This window comes from Dermacentor albipictus, chromosome 3 (genome assembly GCF_038994185.2).
Source record: "Dermacentor albipictus isolate Rhodes 1998 colony chromosome 3, USDA_Dalb.pri_finalv2, whole genome shotgun sequence".
Taxonomy (NCBI): Eukaryota; Metazoa; Arthropoda; class Arachnida; order Ixodida; family Ixodidae; genus Dermacentor; species Dermacentor albipictus.
Genome location: NC_091823.1, coordinates 63,177,465 through 63,197,407, shown reverse-complemented (window position 1 = coordinate 63,197,407; position 19,943 = coordinate 63,177,465). Strand labels below are relative to the sequence as shown.

Genomic DNA, 19,943 nt, shown 5'->3' with positions numbered 1-19,943 from the left:
ATAAAATCATAAAGGTCATATTGAATGAGTATTAATTAATTTAAAAGTAAAAACAAAAAGAAAGGAATTTGGCAGGGCATTCGTTTAGATTCCGTAAGAAATGTTCGGACAGCGAAGCATGCATCCCTGTGGCTGAATCCCAAAGTGGACGCTCCGAACGAAAGAATTGTAGGTTTTGTGTACGAATAATAATTGACTTTGTCATCGTCGTTGCCGTTCCCACCATCTGCCTCGTGCTGTGCATGTAATGCGCCCCACGCGGCTTACTCGACGCGCCCAATTCGACAGAAGAATACAAAGAAGAAGCTTCCGTCCTCTCCCGGTGTGCCGCCATCAGTAAAGGGAAACGAAATTACGTGCCGGATGCCATGTATCGGCTGGAAGCGGCCACCTGCTTCTCACTGGTCTTCTCCGCGATGACTTCGGTTCATCTGGGCCCTGTGGACGCGCTGATTCAGGCCAGGTGCCGTCCTGAGTACCGGAACCTCCCGAGCGGCGTCACACACACGGCCTGCAAGGGTCCCAACCCGCGCTGCACGCTCGACAGGGCGCTCACTGGGATGAGCCCGCAGGTCAAGCAGCAGGCGCTGCAGGTGCACAATGACTACCGCTCCCAGGTCGCGCAGGGCCGACTTCCGAATTACCCGCCGGCGAAGAACATGTACGAACTGGTGAGTGCTGCTGCCCCGCTAAGGCCTGCTCTTACATTCTTTAGCAACATGCGTCAGAGAGAATGCTGGATTTGCCGACGCGAGGATTTGAAACTGAAATGGAAGTTTTATTTCTTAAGTCCCGAACGTTGGCGCAGTAGGTTATGATCCGGCATAGGTGTCGCGTATTCGATGGAGTCAGTCAGCTGCGGGTTACTGAGGCCCGAAAACTTGCTAGACCTTACGGGTCTTTCAGTTATGCCGGTTGGAAAACTTAGTGCGCAAGAAAGCTGACTGAAGTTATTGCAGGTACCCTAAATACACCTAACTGCTGAAAGTGACAATGATTAATAAATCGCCAGAGCACTGAAGGGCATATGATTGATAATCGAATACAAGGTAAGGTGTGTGCGCTTGTGCGCGTTTGTGTGGTGTGCGCACGATGAAATGAGACTACCGTCATTACCTGGTTATGCCTACTCGCGAACTCGAGATCGGTCTCCCGCCAGTTTGGCAGTAAAAATGTTACAAAACACCAAGCCCAAGTATACATATACGTATGTGTGCATGTGATAGTAAGTGTGCGACGAAAAAATACGAAAGGATGGTGATGTCGCAGCTGGGGGAGGATAAAGTCTGTTTTGCGTATAGGCATGTCATTTCTGTTTCGAACAGATGGTACTAGGTGGAACGACGTCATGCTACTTTTATTTCCTATGTGTTCTTCCGCAGGAGTGGGACGACGAGATCGCCGAGGTCGCGCAGGCTTTCGCCGAACAGTGCGACTACAGTGGACACGACCACCGCGAAGCCCGAATTACGAGTGAGCTCCGACTCTTTCGACGTCGATCGAGAGGCGCAGCAAAACGGAATGCAGCGAGCGATGACTTCTTGATAGGCTCATTAGCACGTTTCATCACGTTTAGTGAACTAAGCGCAGTAGGCTGAGCACACAACACATATTTTGTTGTGTTCTTGTTTTTGTTATTTTCCTTTTTCTTCTTGTTAGTTTTTTTTATATACTACTGTCAATCAATACATTAACTCTTACCCCTGAGGACCGCATAGGGATAGGGCTTGCGATAGCAAATAGAGAGCATAGTGAGTTGCCAATGTTATTGCGTTATACGCTTCCTTGACCACTTCTATGGAGTCCATAAAATCATACCTAAGCACGCGCTTGAAGCTCAGTATTTACTCAGTGGTGACACCGACACCGAGGACACCCGGCAGCGTTCACCTGGTGCAAAGAACTTCGCAGTAGATGGCGATGTCGGTGGTATCATCACACCGCGCGTACACTGCGCTCACACTCAGTGAAGTCTGTGGTCGCGCCTTAGCGAAAACGAATAGAAAGAATACCTGCGGTCTGTTTGTATAACCAATGGATAAACAGGGAGACAAGCGGGCAGAGGAAGGTCTATGGATGTAATCATGGAGAAATTCATAAAATTGTGGTCGTTACAACGATTGGAGTAGGCGGCGAGGACATAGGCGAAAACATAGGCGAAATAATTGTTATTTTTAGAAGTAATAAGGAGAAGGGATATGAGAGTGGCCGATAAGACAAGTTGTCAAGCATATTCCGCATAATGCATGCGCTGGTTTATCATTAAGCTACCGCGGCAGCCGTCTTCCAGCAAACTTCGTGGTATTTCGGCACCTGCTAAATATAAGCCCTAGTGATGATGATTAGGATGATGATGATGATGACGACGACGACGACGATGATGATGACTTACTGGCATCCCCTTTGCAGCGGAGTGGTGACAAATGGTCACCCAGCATGCTCGAGCTAATCAGGTATGCTACACATGCTTTTCATTCTAGGGTTTTTTTATACTTCTCCGTAATATTTTGTTTCTTTTCTTCAAAACTTCTTTATATACCTTGCGCCACTACCTAAGCTTGCAACGGATCTGGTCGTATCAATCTTTTCCCTGCTTTTCTTCCATCAATTCTCTAAACGTCTCTTGCTTACTGAAAAAGCTTGCGCGGAGACACGAGGACAATGCCGAGAAAAGACAGGGACGAGCGCTCTTGTTTATCTAGACGGCTGACCGGTTGATGCTTCCGTCCACATTAAATCTAAACACTTCTGCAAGGTGGATGTTTTCTACAGGTCTCGCTAGGTGAATATCTTTGCGTTCCATTTGCATGTTCGGAGTTATCTCCAGATGTTTGCTGCAGCATACACATGCCTTATTTTGTTGCGAATGTTTGCTCGGGTATGTTTTTGTCATTGCGCAACCAGCTCGAGTCTCAAATAGCAAGGCACTGCCTTTTGTATTATCGCACAAATTTTCCCTTCTGTTTTCTTTCTTCTCATTCTTGGGAATCTCCTTGGCCTTCTTGTCTCCATTCTTCGCATCCAGCTTGGTGTCTCTGTTTCCCTCACTTTCTGGTTAACAACTCTGTGGTTGTTAACCAGCGCCACCTGCGGCAGTGAAGGCGAATGTGGAACATCCTTTCCTGATTATACGTTCAGCTAGCTTCGCTTTTTGTCGCACGAGAATGGGCAACGTGGCAGATTATAGGGGCGCGAATAGTACCTTTTAAAACCGAATCGAGTACGAACCGAATATTGCCTGAAGAGAATCGCATCGAATATCGAATATGTTTCGAATAGTTTTCGAATGATTTACTGCAGTCTTTTCACCATTATTATCAAACAATTTTCTCCTCCTTCTGTTCCCGACATTAGAAATTTCCTGCCTATATAAAGTGAAGATTATAAAGCATGCTTCATTAAAGCCACAAGGAGAGTACCAGGAACAATCAAGCAGTTTGTTCGCAAACTCGGCGCTCTTCGGAGCATGCACGGTCATATCTTATCATATAAAGTTTATAGAGATAACCCTGTGGGCCAATTAGCATCCGTCTGTCCTAGAAGTGCGTGTCGTCTGCGGAGATCGAAGATAAAAAATTTCGGCAGAGACACTAAACACTGCCTACACGTGGGAATGCGAAAGCAATATAGTCTCTTTGGCATGAACAATGATCAGGGTTTACTGATCATAACAAACCCTGACCAATCAAATTCGAAGAGCAAGTGACGTGCGGGAGGCAACGCGCTCATTTCGTATTAAACAAAAGCGTGCTTTCGTATTAAACAAAAGAAAAACACGTTTTCTTTAGTTCAAGTGGTAGTGGCAGATGGTGGCACTATTGTATCAAGTATGTTGCCATGAAACGTATTCAGATTCATTACGATCAGAGGGTGGAAGTGCTGCATTTGTAAACAGTACCAAACAATACCCACGGACGTATTTCATGTCGGAACAAAATTTCCGATTGATCGCGCTCTTGTGGGAAATACCTGGCTCTCTGAGCGACACAGCGTGCTCTAGTACTTTATGTCCACTGTGGATGAGATGAAAGTTATAGCATTTTTTCTAGAATTTCATGTTTTACTGTGCGCAGTCTACGATTACTTAAGAACTATTCGAAAAATACCCGGATTTTCAAATACTAACTATTTAGCACGAGCACCTAATCGAATGCGGCAATATGCGAATCGTTATTCGTAAGTTTGGAATCTTCGCGCACTTCTACTACCCATAAAGGACAAAACCTTCGTTCTCTATTTTCATTCTTTTTTCCAAATTGCCGATTCCTACAGCCGCGGAGGGCTCAGTGTTCAAACGTGCATCGGCAGTTCTTTTCACATTGTTTAATATGTTAATTTCACTAAAATCAGAAGGAAGAAGCACGGGGTGGAGTGTTTTGCCATGACGGTTACGAAGAGATGGAGGAGAAGACAGACAGAAACACACCGACCGATCGCTCTCAGCGATGTCCCATGTGAAAGATGCCGCAAAGAAAGAAAGAAAAGAAAGCAAAGGCAAGGAAAGCACAACAGAAATATGTGACTCTGACAACGGCTCAGTCCAGTGCGAAAGCTTGCCCAGGTTAAGCGCGCGCCTGGCTAAGGTTATAAATGCTTAAGAAAGGGAGCGAAGAATAGTATGCACTGCACAAAATAACTTATTGCAGATTAATTAAATTAAATTCTCGGCTTGCGCATGTGAAATTCACGATATGATTATGAGGCACTTGTAGCGGTCGATTCCTGATTGATGTTGACCACCCGGGGCTCCTTAACGTGCACTCAAATCCAAGTGCATGAGCGTTCTTTTTTTTGCATTTCCCGCTCATTTATATAGAGCAGCCGCGGCCGGGGAGTTAACCATCAGCCTCATGTTTAGCACCAGGAGGCCTCAGCATTTGCGTCACCACGGCAGAGAGCGTTTCAGTAGCTACGGGTTCCCTTAATCAGAACAAAGTCCATGTTCAAGTCCCGAATTTTGCGCCAAAGATTTTCAAAAAAAGTGTTCACGTTTTCATGTATAGGAGGGTACGTTAAGGGACTCCGGGTGCTCAAATTCAACCTGGAAGTCTCCGCAACTACGTTTCTCATAGCGCATGCCTCTTATACGTAGGTGCTGTTATGGTACGTCAAAAGCTGTCTCTCTCTCTCTCTCTCTCTCTCTCTCTCTCTCTCTATATATATATATATATATATATATATATATATATATATATATATATATATATATATATATCATCATCATCATCAGCCTGGTTACGCCCACTGCAGGGCAAAGGCCTCTCCCATATTTCTCCAACAACCCCGGTCATGTACTAATTGTGGCCACGCCGTCCCTGCAAACTTCTTAATCTCATCCGCCCACCTAACTTTCTGCCGCCCCCTGCTACGCTTCCCTTCCCTTGGGATCCAGTCCGTAACCCTTAATGACCATCGGTTATCTTCCCTCCTCATTACATGCCCTGCCCATGCCCATTTCTTTTTCTTGATTTCAACTAAGATGTCATTAACTCGCGTTTGTTCCCTGACCCAATCTGCTCTTTTCTTATCCCTTAACGTTACACCTATCATTCTTCTTTCCATAGCTCGTTGCGTCGTCCTCAATTTGAGTAGAACTCTTTTCGTAAGCCTCCAGGTTTCTGCCCCATAGGTGAGTACTGGTAAGACACAGCTATTATATACTTTTCTCTTGAGGGATAATGGCAACCTGCTGTTCATGATCTGAGAATGCCTTCCAAACGCACCCCAGCCCATTCTTATTCTCCTGATTATTTCCGTCTCATGATCCGGATCCGCCGTCACTACCTGCCCCAAGTAGGTGTATTCCCTTACGACTTCCAGTGCCTCGCTGCCTATTGTAAATTGCTGTTCTCTTCCGAGACTGTTAAACATTACTTTAGTTTTCTGCAGATTCATTTTTAGACCCACTCTTCTGCTTTGCCTCTCCAGGTCAGTGAGCATGCATTGCAATTGGTCCCCTGAGTTACTAAGTAAGGCAATATCATCAGCGAATCGCAAGTTACTGAGGTACTCTCCATTAACTTTTATCCCCAATTCTTCCCACTCCAGGCCTCTGAATACCTCCTGTAAACATGCTGTGAATAGCATTGGAGATATCGTATCTCCCTGCCTGACGCCTTTCTTTATAGGGATTTTGTTGCTTTCTTTGTGGAGGACTACGGTGGCTGTGGAGCCGCTATAGATATCTTCCAGTATTTTTACATATGGTTCGTCTACACCCTGATTCCGTAATGCCTCCATGACTGCTGAGGTTTCGACAGAATCAAACGCTTTCTCGTAATCAATGAAAGCTATATATAAGGGTTGGTTATATTCCGCACATTTCTCTATCACCTGATTGATAGTGTGAATATGATCTATTGTTGAGTAGCCTTTACGGAATCCTGCCTGGTCCTTTGCTTGACAGAAGTCTAAGGTATTCCTGATTCTATTTGCAATTACCTTAGTAAATAGTTTGTAGGCAACGGACAGTAAGCTGATCGGTCTATAATTTTTCAAGTCTTTGGCATCTCCTTTCTTATGAATTAGGATTATGTTAGCGTTCTTCCAAGGTTCCGGTACGCTCGAGGTCATGAGGCATTGCGTATACAGGGTGGCCAGCTTCTCTAGAACAATCTGTCCACCATCCTTCAACAAATCTGCTGTTACCTGATCCTCCCCAGCTGCCTTCCCCCTTTGCATATCTCCCAAGGCTTTCTTTACTTCTTCCGGCGTTACCTTTGGGATTTCGAATTCCTCTAGACTATTTTCCCTTCCATTATCGTCGTGGGTGCCACTGGTACTGTATAAATCTCTATAGAACTCCTCAGCCACTTGAACTATCTCATCCATATTGGTAATGATATTGCCGGCTTTGTCTCTTAACGCATACATCTGATTCTTGCCGATTCCTAGTTTCTTCTTCACTGTTTTTAGGCTTCCTCCGTTCCTGAGAGCATGTTCAATTCTATCCATATTATACTTCCTTATGTCAGCTGTCTTACGCTTGTTGATTAACTTCGAAAGTTCTGCCAGTTCTATTCTAGCTGTAGGGTTAGAGGCTTTCATACATTGGCGTTTCTTGATCAGATCTTTCGTCTCCTGCGATAGTTTGCTGGTATCCTGCCTAATGGAGTTACCACCGACTTCCATTGCACACTCCTTAATGATGCCCACAAGATTGTCGTTCATTGTTTCAACACTAAGGCCCTCTTCCTGAGTTAAAGCTGAATACCTGTTCTGTAGCTTGATCTGGAATTCTTCTATTTTCCCTCTTACCGCTAACTCATTAATTGGCTTCTTATGTACTAGTTTCTTCCGTTCCCTCCTCAGGTCTAGGCTAATTCGAGTTCTTACCATTCTGTGGTCACTGCAGCGGACTTTGCCGAGCACGTCCACATCTTGTATGATGCCAGGGTTAGCGCAGAGTATGAAGTCTATTTCATTTCTAGTCTCACCGTTCGGGCTCCTCCACGTCCACTTTCGGCTATCCCGCTTGCGGAAGAAGGTATTCATTATCCTCATATTATTCTGTTCCGCAAATTCTACTAATAACTCTCCCCTGCTATTCCTAGCGCCTATGCCATATTCCCCCACTGCCTTGTCTCCAGCCTGCTTCTTGCCTACCTTGGCATTAAAGTCGCCCATTAGTATAGTGTATTTGGTTTTCACTCTACCCATCACCGATTCCACGTCTTCATAGAAGCTTTCGACTTCCTGGTCATCATGACTGGATGTAGGGGCGTAGACTTGCACAATCTTCATTTTGTACCTCTTATTAAGTTTCACAACAAGACCTGCCACCCTCTCGTTAATGCTATAGAATTCCTGTATGTTACCAGCTATATTCTTATTAATCAGGAATCCGACTCCTAGTTCTCTTCTCTCCGCTAAGCCCCTGTAGCACAGGACGTGCCCGCTTTTTAGCACTGTATATGCTTCTTTTGGCCTCCTAACTTCACTGAGCCCTATTATATCCCATTTAGTGCCCTCTAATTCCTCCAATAGCACTGCTAGACTCGCCTCACTAGATAACGTTCTAGCGTTAAACGTTGCCAGGTTCATATTCCATTGGCGGCCTGTCCGGAGCCAGTGATTCTTAGCACCCTCTGCTGCGTTGCAGGTCTGACCGCCGCCGTGGTCAGTTGCTTCGCGGCTGCTGGGGACTGAGGGCCGGGGTTTGATTGTTGTGTTCATATAGGAGGTTGTGGCCAAGTACTGCACCAGGGTGGCCAATCCTGCTCTGGTGAGGGAGTGCGTTACCGGTTCTGGTCACCGGGATCAGGCCACACTCCAAGCCTGTTTGTGCAATTTTATCAACACGCGGATTTCTTTTTTTTTTAATCCGGTGGAAAATTGCCGGCACCGGGATTCGAACCACGGACCTCTTGCACGCGAGGCGGGTGTTCTACCTCTACGCCACCGCTGCACCTATATATATATATATATATATATATATATATATATATATATATATATATATATAGGTGTGTGTGTGTGCGTGTGTGTGTGTGTGTGTGTGTGTGTGTGTGTGTGTCACTCAATCAATCAATTAATCAACTAACCTACGATGCAAATATTTTCATCTGGCTGCTTTCGGCACGCAGGCAGGTTCAAATCTGTGGGACAGTGCTTCGGCTGGGCTATCGACTCGGCCAGGCACACTGCCACCGAGGGCAAGACATGGATCGACGACTGGTTTATTGAGTACCGCTACTTCAACCCGAACTCGGTCGCTCCCTTCGATACCAGTACCTCCACGGGCGTCGTAACTCATTTTACGCAGGTAAATTACCTTTGAGCAAGCTCGCTCGCCTACTTGCGTGTACGAACGAAGGCGTCAGCGATATGAGGGCGTTCTAACTCAACACGTTGACCCTTCTGGCGAATAAACTTTGCTTAGTATGTGCTCGTTTTCTGAAGAGGTATCGGGTACTCAGGATCAATCAATCAATAAATAAATCAATCAATCAATCAATCAATCAATTCACTTTATTCGCCAGATAGTACCGGATGGCTACCTGGGCTAAAAGCTCTGTAGACTGCGAACTTAACCTGGATCGATAGATAACACTTGAGGAATTGCGAAATGGAAGTACGACTAACATTGATAGGAAGCACGCTATGTGGGAAAGGCCTCACAAGTGAAAGACGGGTGACAACGTCGGCTTCGTATTTCTCATAGCTGCTCCACGTGAGGTCACAGGCTTTGGCAACACTCAACTAGACTTAGTTTGTTGTTTGAAATTACACTTTCGCCTGTGACGCGAAGCAGCGATGCGATTATATATGGTGAAATATAATTTCGCCCGGTATTTGCTGCAGTGAACATTCGCATGTGCGAGCGAGTAATCTCCTTCCGAGAAGCAAAAGAAGCGCAAGTCGTGTTCGTTTGTGGAGGTTACATCTGATCGTGGTGAATAGGAGAGATGTAATGCAAAAGGATAGACAGTTGGGCGAGTTGGTACGGTAACATGATTTTGGCTTCTAGCGCTAAGTGAAACACGGACACAGAAAGGAGCAGACAGGACGAGCGTCCTGTCTGCTCCTTTCTGTGTCCGTGTTTCACTTCGCGCTAGAAGCCAAAATCATGAATAGGAGAGACTCAGCTGTTCTTTCCCCTCTCTCACATCAGGACTTAGCCACTGGTCTCTAGTAAAGCAACACTTCAGCTTACTGCTGAATTCGTTCGGCTTTTCTCAAACTTATATTGGAAATACACCGTTCATAGGCCTCACGCTATCCTTGAAGAAAATAAGGCGATGTCTGTTTCATCCGGTAAACATAGGAAACCGAGCGCTAGACGAACGAGAATAATGAAGACGAAGCGGACGCACTCAATCAGTCTCATTAGATGTGAAAGAAGAAAACTTCGCTTAGGACTGCATCCGCAACAGGGAACGCGGGGAGCTAGAGCAGCACTAAGAAGGCGCGGACATCACCTCTATCTAGTGCACAGATGTTGAGCGGGCGTTAGTCAATCACTCGTGGCAGCTGCTGATGCGGTCGCGCTCTCCACGATCGGTATTATCCACTGCTTTAGCATCGGCAGAGTGGCTGAGAGGTAGAATCATTTACTGTCAATCTGTTGTTCTTAAGCACGAATGATCACGGCAGAATGAAAATGTTTGGTTCCTCGTAATTTTCTCGCAAAGAATTTTGGGATTCCAGTGAAGAAACCGGCGGACACCGGCGGTCACCAAAAGGACCAGGAGAGTGGGCAAATAACAGCTATCGCATTAAAAAAATTCAGTCGCTGCAAAAAAAATCAAGAAAAAAAAGAAAATAGACAACCTCGGTTGTGCCTGGTAACTTCCTACCCATAAAAGCGGCCCAGCTACAAGTAAATCACGTGAAATTTCCGAAGTCAGTCTGACGCCACCAGTATTGCAGTTTGGACACAAAGTACGAGGTCTGACTTTATTCCGTCTTCTAATAACCAAACCTATTTTAAGACGAGGAAGCGAATATACAGTTTTGAATAAATAATTTCCCGATATATAACATAAATGGGTCCTGATGTTTCTTAAAACACTATCTACGTATTGCGCGTGGCGTCAACATAACTCTGACAGGTATATTTTCATTCCAACCAACATATATTGGCATCGCCGTTTTCTTTTAATGCTTCTAGCGACGTAGAATGGATGCTCCGATTTATTTATCGGAAACACTAAGGCAGGGAACTAATTCCATTTAGCTTCGCGATATTCAACGACACGCGATGGAGGCTGGCCTTACACTGAGGAAGCTGAGTATGCGTCTTCCGGTTTGTGTATTGGAGAGCCGCGTATATTGTGACGTTAGATGGGCTTCAATGAGTTCGTTTAAGGTGTTGAGGATGCCTGTTTGCATGAGATGTTCGGTGGATGTCCGGATGGGGACTCCGAGAGCGAATTTGTAGATTTTGAGTAAGAGGGTGTTGATTCCGTTCTCTTCCCTTTTGAGAAGATAGAGGTAAGGAAGCACACAAATAATCTTACTGAGTACAAAGGCTTGGACTAAGCGGAAGTGTTCCGCCTCTCTTAGTCTGCCATGCTTATTGGATATCCTGCCTATGAGCCGCAGAATGGGGTCCACTGTTGTATGAAGTGTTTTGATGGCGTGTGAGTTGAGTCGATTTCGTTGTATGTGTAGTCCAAGCACTCTGATCCTATCGACTTAGGGTACGGGTGTCCTGTTCAGTGTTATTTGTATTAGGAGATATGATATTCAGAACCACGATGGGCGTGAAGGAGGAGCAGTTCGGACTTGGCAGGAGAGCAGGCAAGGTTCATGAGTCCTGCCCAGGCTACCACATCGTCGTCGGTAGTCTGCAGGGTCTCCTGAACGTGGCCGTCGGAGCTTCCCGTCATCCAGAGGGTGATGTCGTCAGCACAGAGTGAAAATGTCAGATCCGGGATGGATCTCAGGGCTCTTGCCAGGGGCATCGTGTCAATATTAAAAACAAAAAGATTTAACAATGGTCCTTGAGGTGTTCCGAAACTCCCCAAATAGTAAGAGGGAGAATTCTCAGACTCAATGGGAATAGTGGCTGCGTGGTCATAAAGGAAGGTGGCAAAGTAATTGAATTCATGAAGCCCGCTTCGCCTCCGCCGCAGGTCGGCGCGGTATTGCCCTTCCTACGGCATCGGCCCACATTTTGTCCAGGTACGATACCACCAAAAATGCCGACCAACGCGAGGCTAACAATTTCGCTGTAAAAAAAAATTGGACGACGCTTAACCTTCGCCTTTACGAGTGTAACGTGAGTGCATTCAAAGATCCTTGACAGCTTCTCGCACTTCCCAAAAACTGCCGTTTATGTGACCATAATGTTTACCGGGAAATGTTGCTGGCGAACGCTATGCACGAAGGCGAGCTTTCTGGTGGAGACGCGGTATCTTGCGTGGGCCGATCCCAGAGGCAGTGCACAGCCACGCCACAAAAATTTCATCAATTTCAGGTTGCCATTATTGTTTCGCACTTTAATATATAAGTCTCAGATGATTTAAAGTAAAAGGCATGCGCTGTCGCTTCTTTGTTTCATGACAATTGTTTGTGGGCTGTCATTCTCAAAATTCCAACGAATAGCTTTGTCAAGAATGTAAGACAAGGTATCAGCAACCTTAGTGATAGAATGGTGTGGCAATATAAGCCTTATATACCACATGTCATGTAGTAAGGCATGGGATATGTATGTACCTAAACATGTACGGGGATTTTCGTTCACGAGGACGCCGGTGCCGGACGCCGACGCCGGATTTTCTGCAACACGGGGCCCTTTAACGCTGTCGCATTAAAATAAGCGCCGAAGTCCGCTCCAGAATGTCATGGAAACTCCGCTTGCGTCTTCTAACCGCTCTCAAACTGTAAGTTTCACCGGACATCTGCGCTAGAAATCAAGCTTCGAAGAGGACGCTTACTCGAACCGCTCGCTCACAGTTGCATTCGTGTTCCAGTAACAGTAATTTGCAACGGCTAAGACTTAACATCAAGGTAAGCGTCAACCGCAGTTCGCTCCACAGAGACATTGTGTGGAGGACTGCTCTCTTATGCAGGGGTCAAGTTCGGACTGCAAAATTTCTGTGACGGTCAATTATCCCTCTCGAAGCTTTTGGTATCTGTGTGTTCGAATTCCCCCAATTTCACAATTTACTGTGTAATGTCTTATTTTTAACGGAGTAACATTAATTGTGATGGCACGCCGTATATAGTTACGATCACCCGTTCCTGAGTGGCATCATCAAAAGTATGTTTTCATTTTATCTCTTTTGCTCCCGGGATTCTTACGCGTCAGGTGATATGGGCAGAAACGCGCTACATCGGCTGCGGATTCAGCAACTTCCAGAAGGATGGCAAATACGCAAGAATCTTCGTTTGCAACTACGCCCCAGGGTAAGTGCAACTGCATTCAGATATCATATAACCCGTATAGCAATAGCACTGCAGCCCACTTTGGAGGTAGAGCATGCTAATGGTTAACAAAGTTTTTAGCATAATTGTAAATGGCGTGAATACACGGGTCAACTATAACACCGGAGAAACCAGTGCGACGTACAACTGAAACACTAATGAAACCAGGCACACCTTCTTTTATAAATACCATGGTCACATGAGCTACCCACGTGCAAGCACTGCATAAAAACCACGGAGAGAAAAAGAAAACTGGTTTTTGCGTCCTAGAAAAATCGCATCCCCATTTGCCGCGAAGTTGTTTCTTTCCAACAGTTGCATTAAGAATTTCAGCTGCATTTAATCAATGCACCTAAGTGAGAACGTTGCCTGCAGATATGATTCGCGCGTTCGAAACCTGGCCCGCATGTAACGCTTCCGATTACTCGTTACAACATTTGTAACAAACTATTTGATGTACATGCATTTAACTTCGCATAGAGGGTTGCCAGTATTCCGCTCCCTCTGGCCAAATTTATTCTTGGGGACGTGAACAAGGACCTCCAAACAGGCCGCGAAAACAGTTTAGCAAATTTTATTCAACCCTTAATTAACATACGCTCTTTAAAGTGTGCCGGCATATCGCCCCTAACATTTTCCTCATTCGCTCAAAACATAAACTTAGTGGGTGACTTCATTTCTTCAGAAAACCGTGAAAACAGGTGTAAAACGTTTTTGAGCGCATCGAGCCGCACTATACAGCTTTCCTGTTAAAGACAAGGAGCAGAAAGAACAAATATTACCCATAGCCTCCTATCCGCAACGTTTTCTTTAAACGGGATCAAGTTCCCTCTTTCCCAAGTCCCAGGTTCCCATTCCACACACAGTACATGTGAAACACTTTTATCAGTGATCCGTCCGTATCACTCTGCCAGATGGAATTTAATTTTGAACTGATCGCAGGCCTCGTCAGAGTAACGGAAAGAACTGGCAGGCGGACAAAGCAGACCCAGTTTCGGACTCTTAACTGACGTCGCAGTAAAACAGCACGCACGCCGACGATGCATGCAGCAACACTGTGCCCCTGCGCAGTTGGTGCTTTCAATGCTGCACAGCAGCAAGCAACGCCCCACAGCTGAATTCTTGCTCTCTGCAGTGGCAACACCGGCGGAAGTCCCATGTACTTGCCTGGACAGACCTGCAGCGAGTGTCCGGCGGGGAGCTCCTGCAACCCAGCCACAGGCCTTTGCGTGAGTGCTTACCGCCACCTATATAGCACACGGCGTCCCGTGAAGCAGAAACAACAGTGGCCGAATTCACAAAGTTTTTGTTTGTTTGTTTGTTTGTTTGTTTGTTTGTTTGTTTGTTTGTTTGTTTGTTTGTTTGTTTGTTTGTTTGTTTGTTTGTTTGTTTGTTTGTTTGTTTGTTTGTTTGTTTGTTTGTTTGTTTGTTTGTTTGTTTGTTTGTTTGTTTGTTTGTTTGTTTGTTTGTTTGTTTGTTTGTTTGTTTGTTTGTTTGTAAGATCCTTTTCTGATTGGTCGGCGGCCTTCGCTAATAAAATATCCGCTGTTGCTATTGGACAGTTTTTATTCTTATGAACTTTGCTGGGCGCAATAACTTTTGCGTGTGTGAGGGGGTGAATGCGGACCCAGATATGCGTCATGACGATTCGACGCGCTCCGTGGAAACAGGCCGGCCTGCTATTCCTGGACATTGCCAAATTCAGCCCTGTTGGCGTTTTAGGCGAATCACAGAGGCCGTAGCAGTCCAGTGAGCCAATAAGAACACATCAGATTGAGAACTCGACCACATGTACAGAATAGCACCCCGGTTGTTGCAACATTGCGGAACCCTGCTGAAATTTGTTGAATGCGTCGTTTCTGTTCAGGGGTCGTACGGAGATTATCGGACCCCGCGAAACACGCCTGCATATAGGAAATGTGTGACTTGACGTAGCATTCGTACAAACAATTGCAACAAACAAGTTTGTAACATGCTCCCGGAGATTCGACAGCCCGGGCAGGCATTTTTTTTTTCCGCACTTTGTCCAATGGATTTAGTCGTCCTGAGGCACTTCCGCGAGGCAATGCATGATCACATTCGATACATTCCTACGCTTACCAGCAACTGGATAAAACAAATTTCCAACAAGTTCACGACGAAGCCCAACAAATGGAGCAGTAATTTTTTTGTTGTTGTTGTTGTTCGACGGATTGGAAGTTGTTCAAATAGTTGATTGAAGCAGAAATCGCCCATTAGGGAAGTCTGCTATCTGCAGGCGTATAGTGTGTTGCTACACCATAGATGCGAGCACATAGGTATTTGGCCCTCCTACACGCCCATAGTCAGGAGAAGCATAACCTTGTTGGTGAAAGGGGGAATCCTTTAGAATACAGAATAGAATTTATTGACAGGAAAAACAGAGAGGTCGACCTGAGCTAGTGCGCTCTATTCTGCTACTCTGCACTGGGGAAGACGGAAGGGGAGTGAAAGTCCTGGGATGGATGATGATGATAAGAGAAGTGGTGAGTGCTTATATACAAGAGACAGTTGCCTTGCTAGAGCCACTCGTCGAGCTTGGTGTCCTGCAGGAACTTCAACAATACTTTTGTTGCACGCATTGAAATTGCAGTATCAGCCCATGGGCCTAGGATAGCTTCCTTCGAAAGTGGTTTCCTGCCAACGCTGCATGGTGAATGAGCCAAGGAGTGCTTGCACCGTTAAATGGGACGCTATGGGGAACAACCACAAATTAATTAAATACTAAAGCCTCACTTTGGGACTGCAGTTTCCTTATCTTGAAGATAAAATGTTTATTAACACCGGAGAAAACGAGGAACAAACTTTTCTTTCTTAAATTTCGTGCCAAAGGTTCGACCGTTATCAACGAGCTTCAGACTTTGTGTGACGCATGCCACAAATAGAACTGAAACAATATCTGCATCCGCGCATGCGGCTATACACAGACGCCCGGTATCTAGCTCATCAAAAATTTTGCAGCTTATTCAAGCTTTCGAGATGAATGGAAACAACTTTATTTTAAATCCGGCAAAGTTTACCGACCCGGGCTCACGTCTCCCATGAGGGGACTTCGAGGCTTTGCCTCGTCGCCGCCTCTCGGGCCTGCTGGACTGCCCACTCTTGCGTCTTGAGGTTGGAGCTGCGCAGAGCGGCGGCCCACTTCGACGCAAGAGCTTTGTGGACTTCCGTCCATACTGCCTTCCAACTCATGACACCTTGTGGAGCAGTATTTATTCCGTGCAAGGCCACCTGGCAAATTCGGAAGTGCGTCACACACCAACTATATTGAAAAACTCGCGTCCTTCCATGCATTTGTGAGCACTTCTGCGTAGTTGTGCTCTTTCATTGCTCCTTGCTTCAATATCTTTTTCCTTTCCTCTTCGTTTTGCTAGTCGCTGTTCAAGCGTCAAACTCACTGCTACACATTAAGAGCTCCTTTCCTTTGTTTCTATTCCTTTCTTTCCCCAATGTACAACCACTACCCCGACTTCGACCGATAAACGCAGAGAGGCGGCGGATCTGGACCGGCACGACGACCAGTTCAGCCACCTGTACAACCACCTGTACAACCACCAGTACAACCACCAGTACAACCACCAGTACGGCCACCAGTACGGCCACCAGTACGGCCACCAGTACAACCACCAGTACAACCTCCAGTATGGCCACCAGTACAACCTCCAGTACGACCATCGGTACGCCTTTCCAGTTCAGCCTTCCTGTCTCGGCGAGCAGGCCGGTCGCGCATCACTTTGCACAGTGATCGTTCCTATAGTCCTGACCTCCCATAGACATATCTCTGCTCGACGCCGGGACGCTACATATTAAATGTGACCTCAGGAATGTGCGCATGTGCCTTCGCCTATGTCGGTATCTGTAAAGTCCCTAGATATTTCAGAAAGTCTAGAGCATTTAGGTGTCCGTACCACGGAGGAAAGACAAAGCTTAAGCATAACTTCAGGCAGTCGGCCTTCACAAGGCAATTTCCTCTGGCGCCACTTTCTCCGTGGTTGAAGAATGTGGAAAGATGTTCCATCATAAAATGAAGGTGACATTATAGCAGATCGGAAAGTGCCTCACAAAGTAAATATAAAGCCCGAGCTAGACGGCAGGTTTAGACGCAGGCTTCGTCACGCGAGAGGAACGCCAAGAACAATTACCTGGGGCAGCGCGGTTCTGTCGCACTCTGGCAAGATTGAACCAGTCTTGTCCAGAACTACGTTTCGACGATGAATGTGTCAGAACGCGCGCCGAAACAAGTTGTCGCGAAGGCAGCGACCTCAGGCGAGACAACTGCCTTAATGGGTCCGGCTGCCAAACAGCGATGGTCGTAAGTTGTAAGCTGAGTCGTCTTCAGTGGGCGTTTGTCATTGTTGTGTCATTACCACAAGCCCGGATTCCGAATCTGCAAGATGCGGAATCTATCCTGCGAGCGCCATAATTCTCCCTTCACAAGACAAGATGCTGCGCCGTCGTGCGAGAGAAGCCTCGGCGAGCAGCGTGTTTGGACGTGTCCGCGTGTGCCAGACAGCCCGGCGCCGCACCTCCCTTGCCTGGAGGTCACCGCGCGCGCGAACTTTGAACCGGGTGGCCAGCGCGGTCGCTGGTTGGACCCCTCGGACGACCGTCGTGTGCTGACTTTGTATTGGGCCGTTTGAGTGACAATGGTCCTCGGGATTATAAAAGCAGCGACACGCCGCCTGAAAAGGAGGATCCGCCAACCCACCGGGAGAGAGTGTCGCTCCCGACTGGGGTGAGATGTGTCACGCGTTTTCGCCGGACGTCGTCGTGCGAGAACAGTCGCGGTTGTGTGAGCTCTCGGCCCCAGTGCCGATCCGTTCATGTCCTGTATGATAACCTGTATATAATGTATAAAGTCCCTTTTGTTATTCTCATCGACGCCAGGCTCGGAGTCTTCGCTACCAACGCTCTGTCACGAAACGGGTGACGAGCGCTACGGGACCACAAAGCCGTAATCGTGGTGCAGCGGTGCAAAGTTCGTAACACTGGTGGCACCGGTTGGATGTCGTAACACTGGTGGCACCGGTTGGGAAGTTCGTAACACTGGATGGCAGCTACGGGATTGACCGGCATCAGCTACCTCGGCGCGGTGAGTGCCTGAAGTTTACCTCAAACACCAGACTTTCTCTGACACAGGTTGTAGTAGCTTAGGGAAGGATTTGGTGTTGCATTGTGATAACCTTGTGTGTTTCAAGCCTAGTAAGAGTGTTTTGAAAACCAGGGGATGCTGAGGGGGTAAACAGGGCAGTGTGTGAAATACTTGCATATGTCTTACTAGTAGTGTTATAGTAGCGTACGGCAGGTATATTCAAAAAGGGTAAACAACAGGAGGACAGTGTGAACGATGGAGAAGTACAAGGTGAAGGAACTTCTCGAAATTTGTGAGGAGTTGGGCATTGAGTTGGGCTCAACCAAAAGAAAGAATGCGATCCTTGAGGTCATGAGGACTGGGGACGTAACGGCTGAGGAAGCCGCAGAGGCCTTGGCGGGTATCAATGAACGTCGGGAAAGGGAGGAGAAGGAACGTTGCGAGCAGGAAAGGAGAGAACAGGAACGTCGCGAAGAGGAAAAGGAGGAAAGGAGAGAACAGCAACGTCGCGAGGAGGAAAAGGAGGAAAGGAGAGAGATTCGTGAGCACGAGCTTAAAATGAAAGAGTTGGAGACCCGAAATAGCTCGCCAGCGCATAGTCTCACTTCTAATGTTCCAAGAATACGCGATCAACTTCCACCCTTTGTCGTCGGAGAGGATATGGCCAAATACCTCGTGAAATTTGAGCACGTGTGTGAACGGAATAGCATTGAGCGATCCCTTTGGGCACAGAATCTGTTAGCCTTGCTTCCTGGGGAGGCATCAGACGTAATAACTTGCTTATCGAAAGAGGCGTTTGAGAGCTACAGTGATGTGAAGGAAGCGCTACTGCGGAAGTACAAATTGTCGCCCGAAGCTTTCCGGCAGAGGTTCCGGTATGCAAAAAAGGGTAAGGAGTCGAATGTTGACTTCGCGTTTCGTCTAAAAGCCGACTTGGTGGAATGGCTGAAGGGCGAAGAGGTTTACGACGACCGCGACAAAATTGTCGAATGCATCGCGTTGGAGCAGTTCTACCGTTGCATTGATGAGGATGTCCGGCTCTGGCTGCAAGATAGGCTAAAAGAGGTTAAGCTAAACAAGGCAGCAGAGTTAGCGGAAGAGTATTACACACGCCGCAGCTTGCACAGCAAGGCAGTGCGCGTAGAAAAAGCTGATAGGAGAGATTGGTTTTCCGGGAAGCCCGACGAACGGAAGCAAATCACGCGTCGCGAGTTTCGGGACGACGAATCCCTTACCAAAGAAACTGTAAAGGAAGGCCAGATTGCATCTCAGAATGATGACGATGGTCAGAAACAGCGAAACGAAATGACGCGTTCTTTTGAAAAACGGAAACCTTTAACCTGCTACAATTGCAAAAAGCAAGGGCACATCGCTGCAAGCTGCCCAGAGAGAATTGCTTTTGCAACGATACAGGAAACTCACAAGAACATACGTCTATTAGAGCCCTATGTGCAGGAAATTAAGGTAAACGGCAAGAAGTGCCGAGCACTGCGGGACTCTGCAGCAACTATGGACGTTGTTCACCCGTCTTTCGTTTCCTCGAGTGATTTTACGGGAGAGTGCGTTAGGATACGGCAAGTGGCCGAGAAGGAGAGTGTCTGTTTACCGATCGCAACGGTTATCATGGAAGGAGAGTTTGGGAAACTTAACACCGAAGCCGCTGTGTCAGCCGCCCTCCCGGAGCAATTTTCCTACCTCTTCTCAAATAGCTCGGAGCAGCTGCTGAGGGATCAGGGCAAATCATTCTTTGCCGACGTGGCGTACATGGCCCCCACGCGATCCAAAGCGCGCCCGCTGTCGAGGGAACTTGACTTAGCGTCGGTGAGCGAAAGGCGGTGCGGCACACGGACCGATCACGGTAACTTGAGTGGCGAGCAGTCACGGGAGAGGCAGAGCTCGGAGGCTGGCCTAGACGAGCGGGTCCTGGAAGTGAGTGGGAGTGACGCGTGCAGTGCTAGCC

The 19,943-nt window shown here is 46.9% G+C and overlaps 1 protein-coding gene across 1 annotated transcript in view; it reads left to right on the top strand.

The window, feature by feature from the left end:
- The first annotated feature begins 262 nt into the window (after positions 1-262).
- LOC135898719 (uncharacterized) overlaps positions 263-19,943 on the top strand; it is a 35,588-nt gene continuing 15,907 nt past the window's right edge. The window contains exons 1-6 of the mRNA XM_065427825.1: positions 263-671; positions 1,383-1,473; positions 8,586-8,764; positions 12,758-12,855; positions 14,009-14,102; positions 16,380-16,568. Of these exons, the coding sequence (XP_065283897.1) occupies positions 369-671; positions 1,383-1,473; positions 8,586-8,764; positions 12,758-12,855; positions 14,009-14,102; positions 16,380-16,568 (954 nt within the window). The 5' untranslated portion in view covers positions 263-368. The remainder of the gene's footprint in view (positions 672-1,382; positions 1,474-8,585; positions 8,765-12,757; positions 12,856-14,008; positions 14,103-16,379; positions 16,569-19,943) is intronic.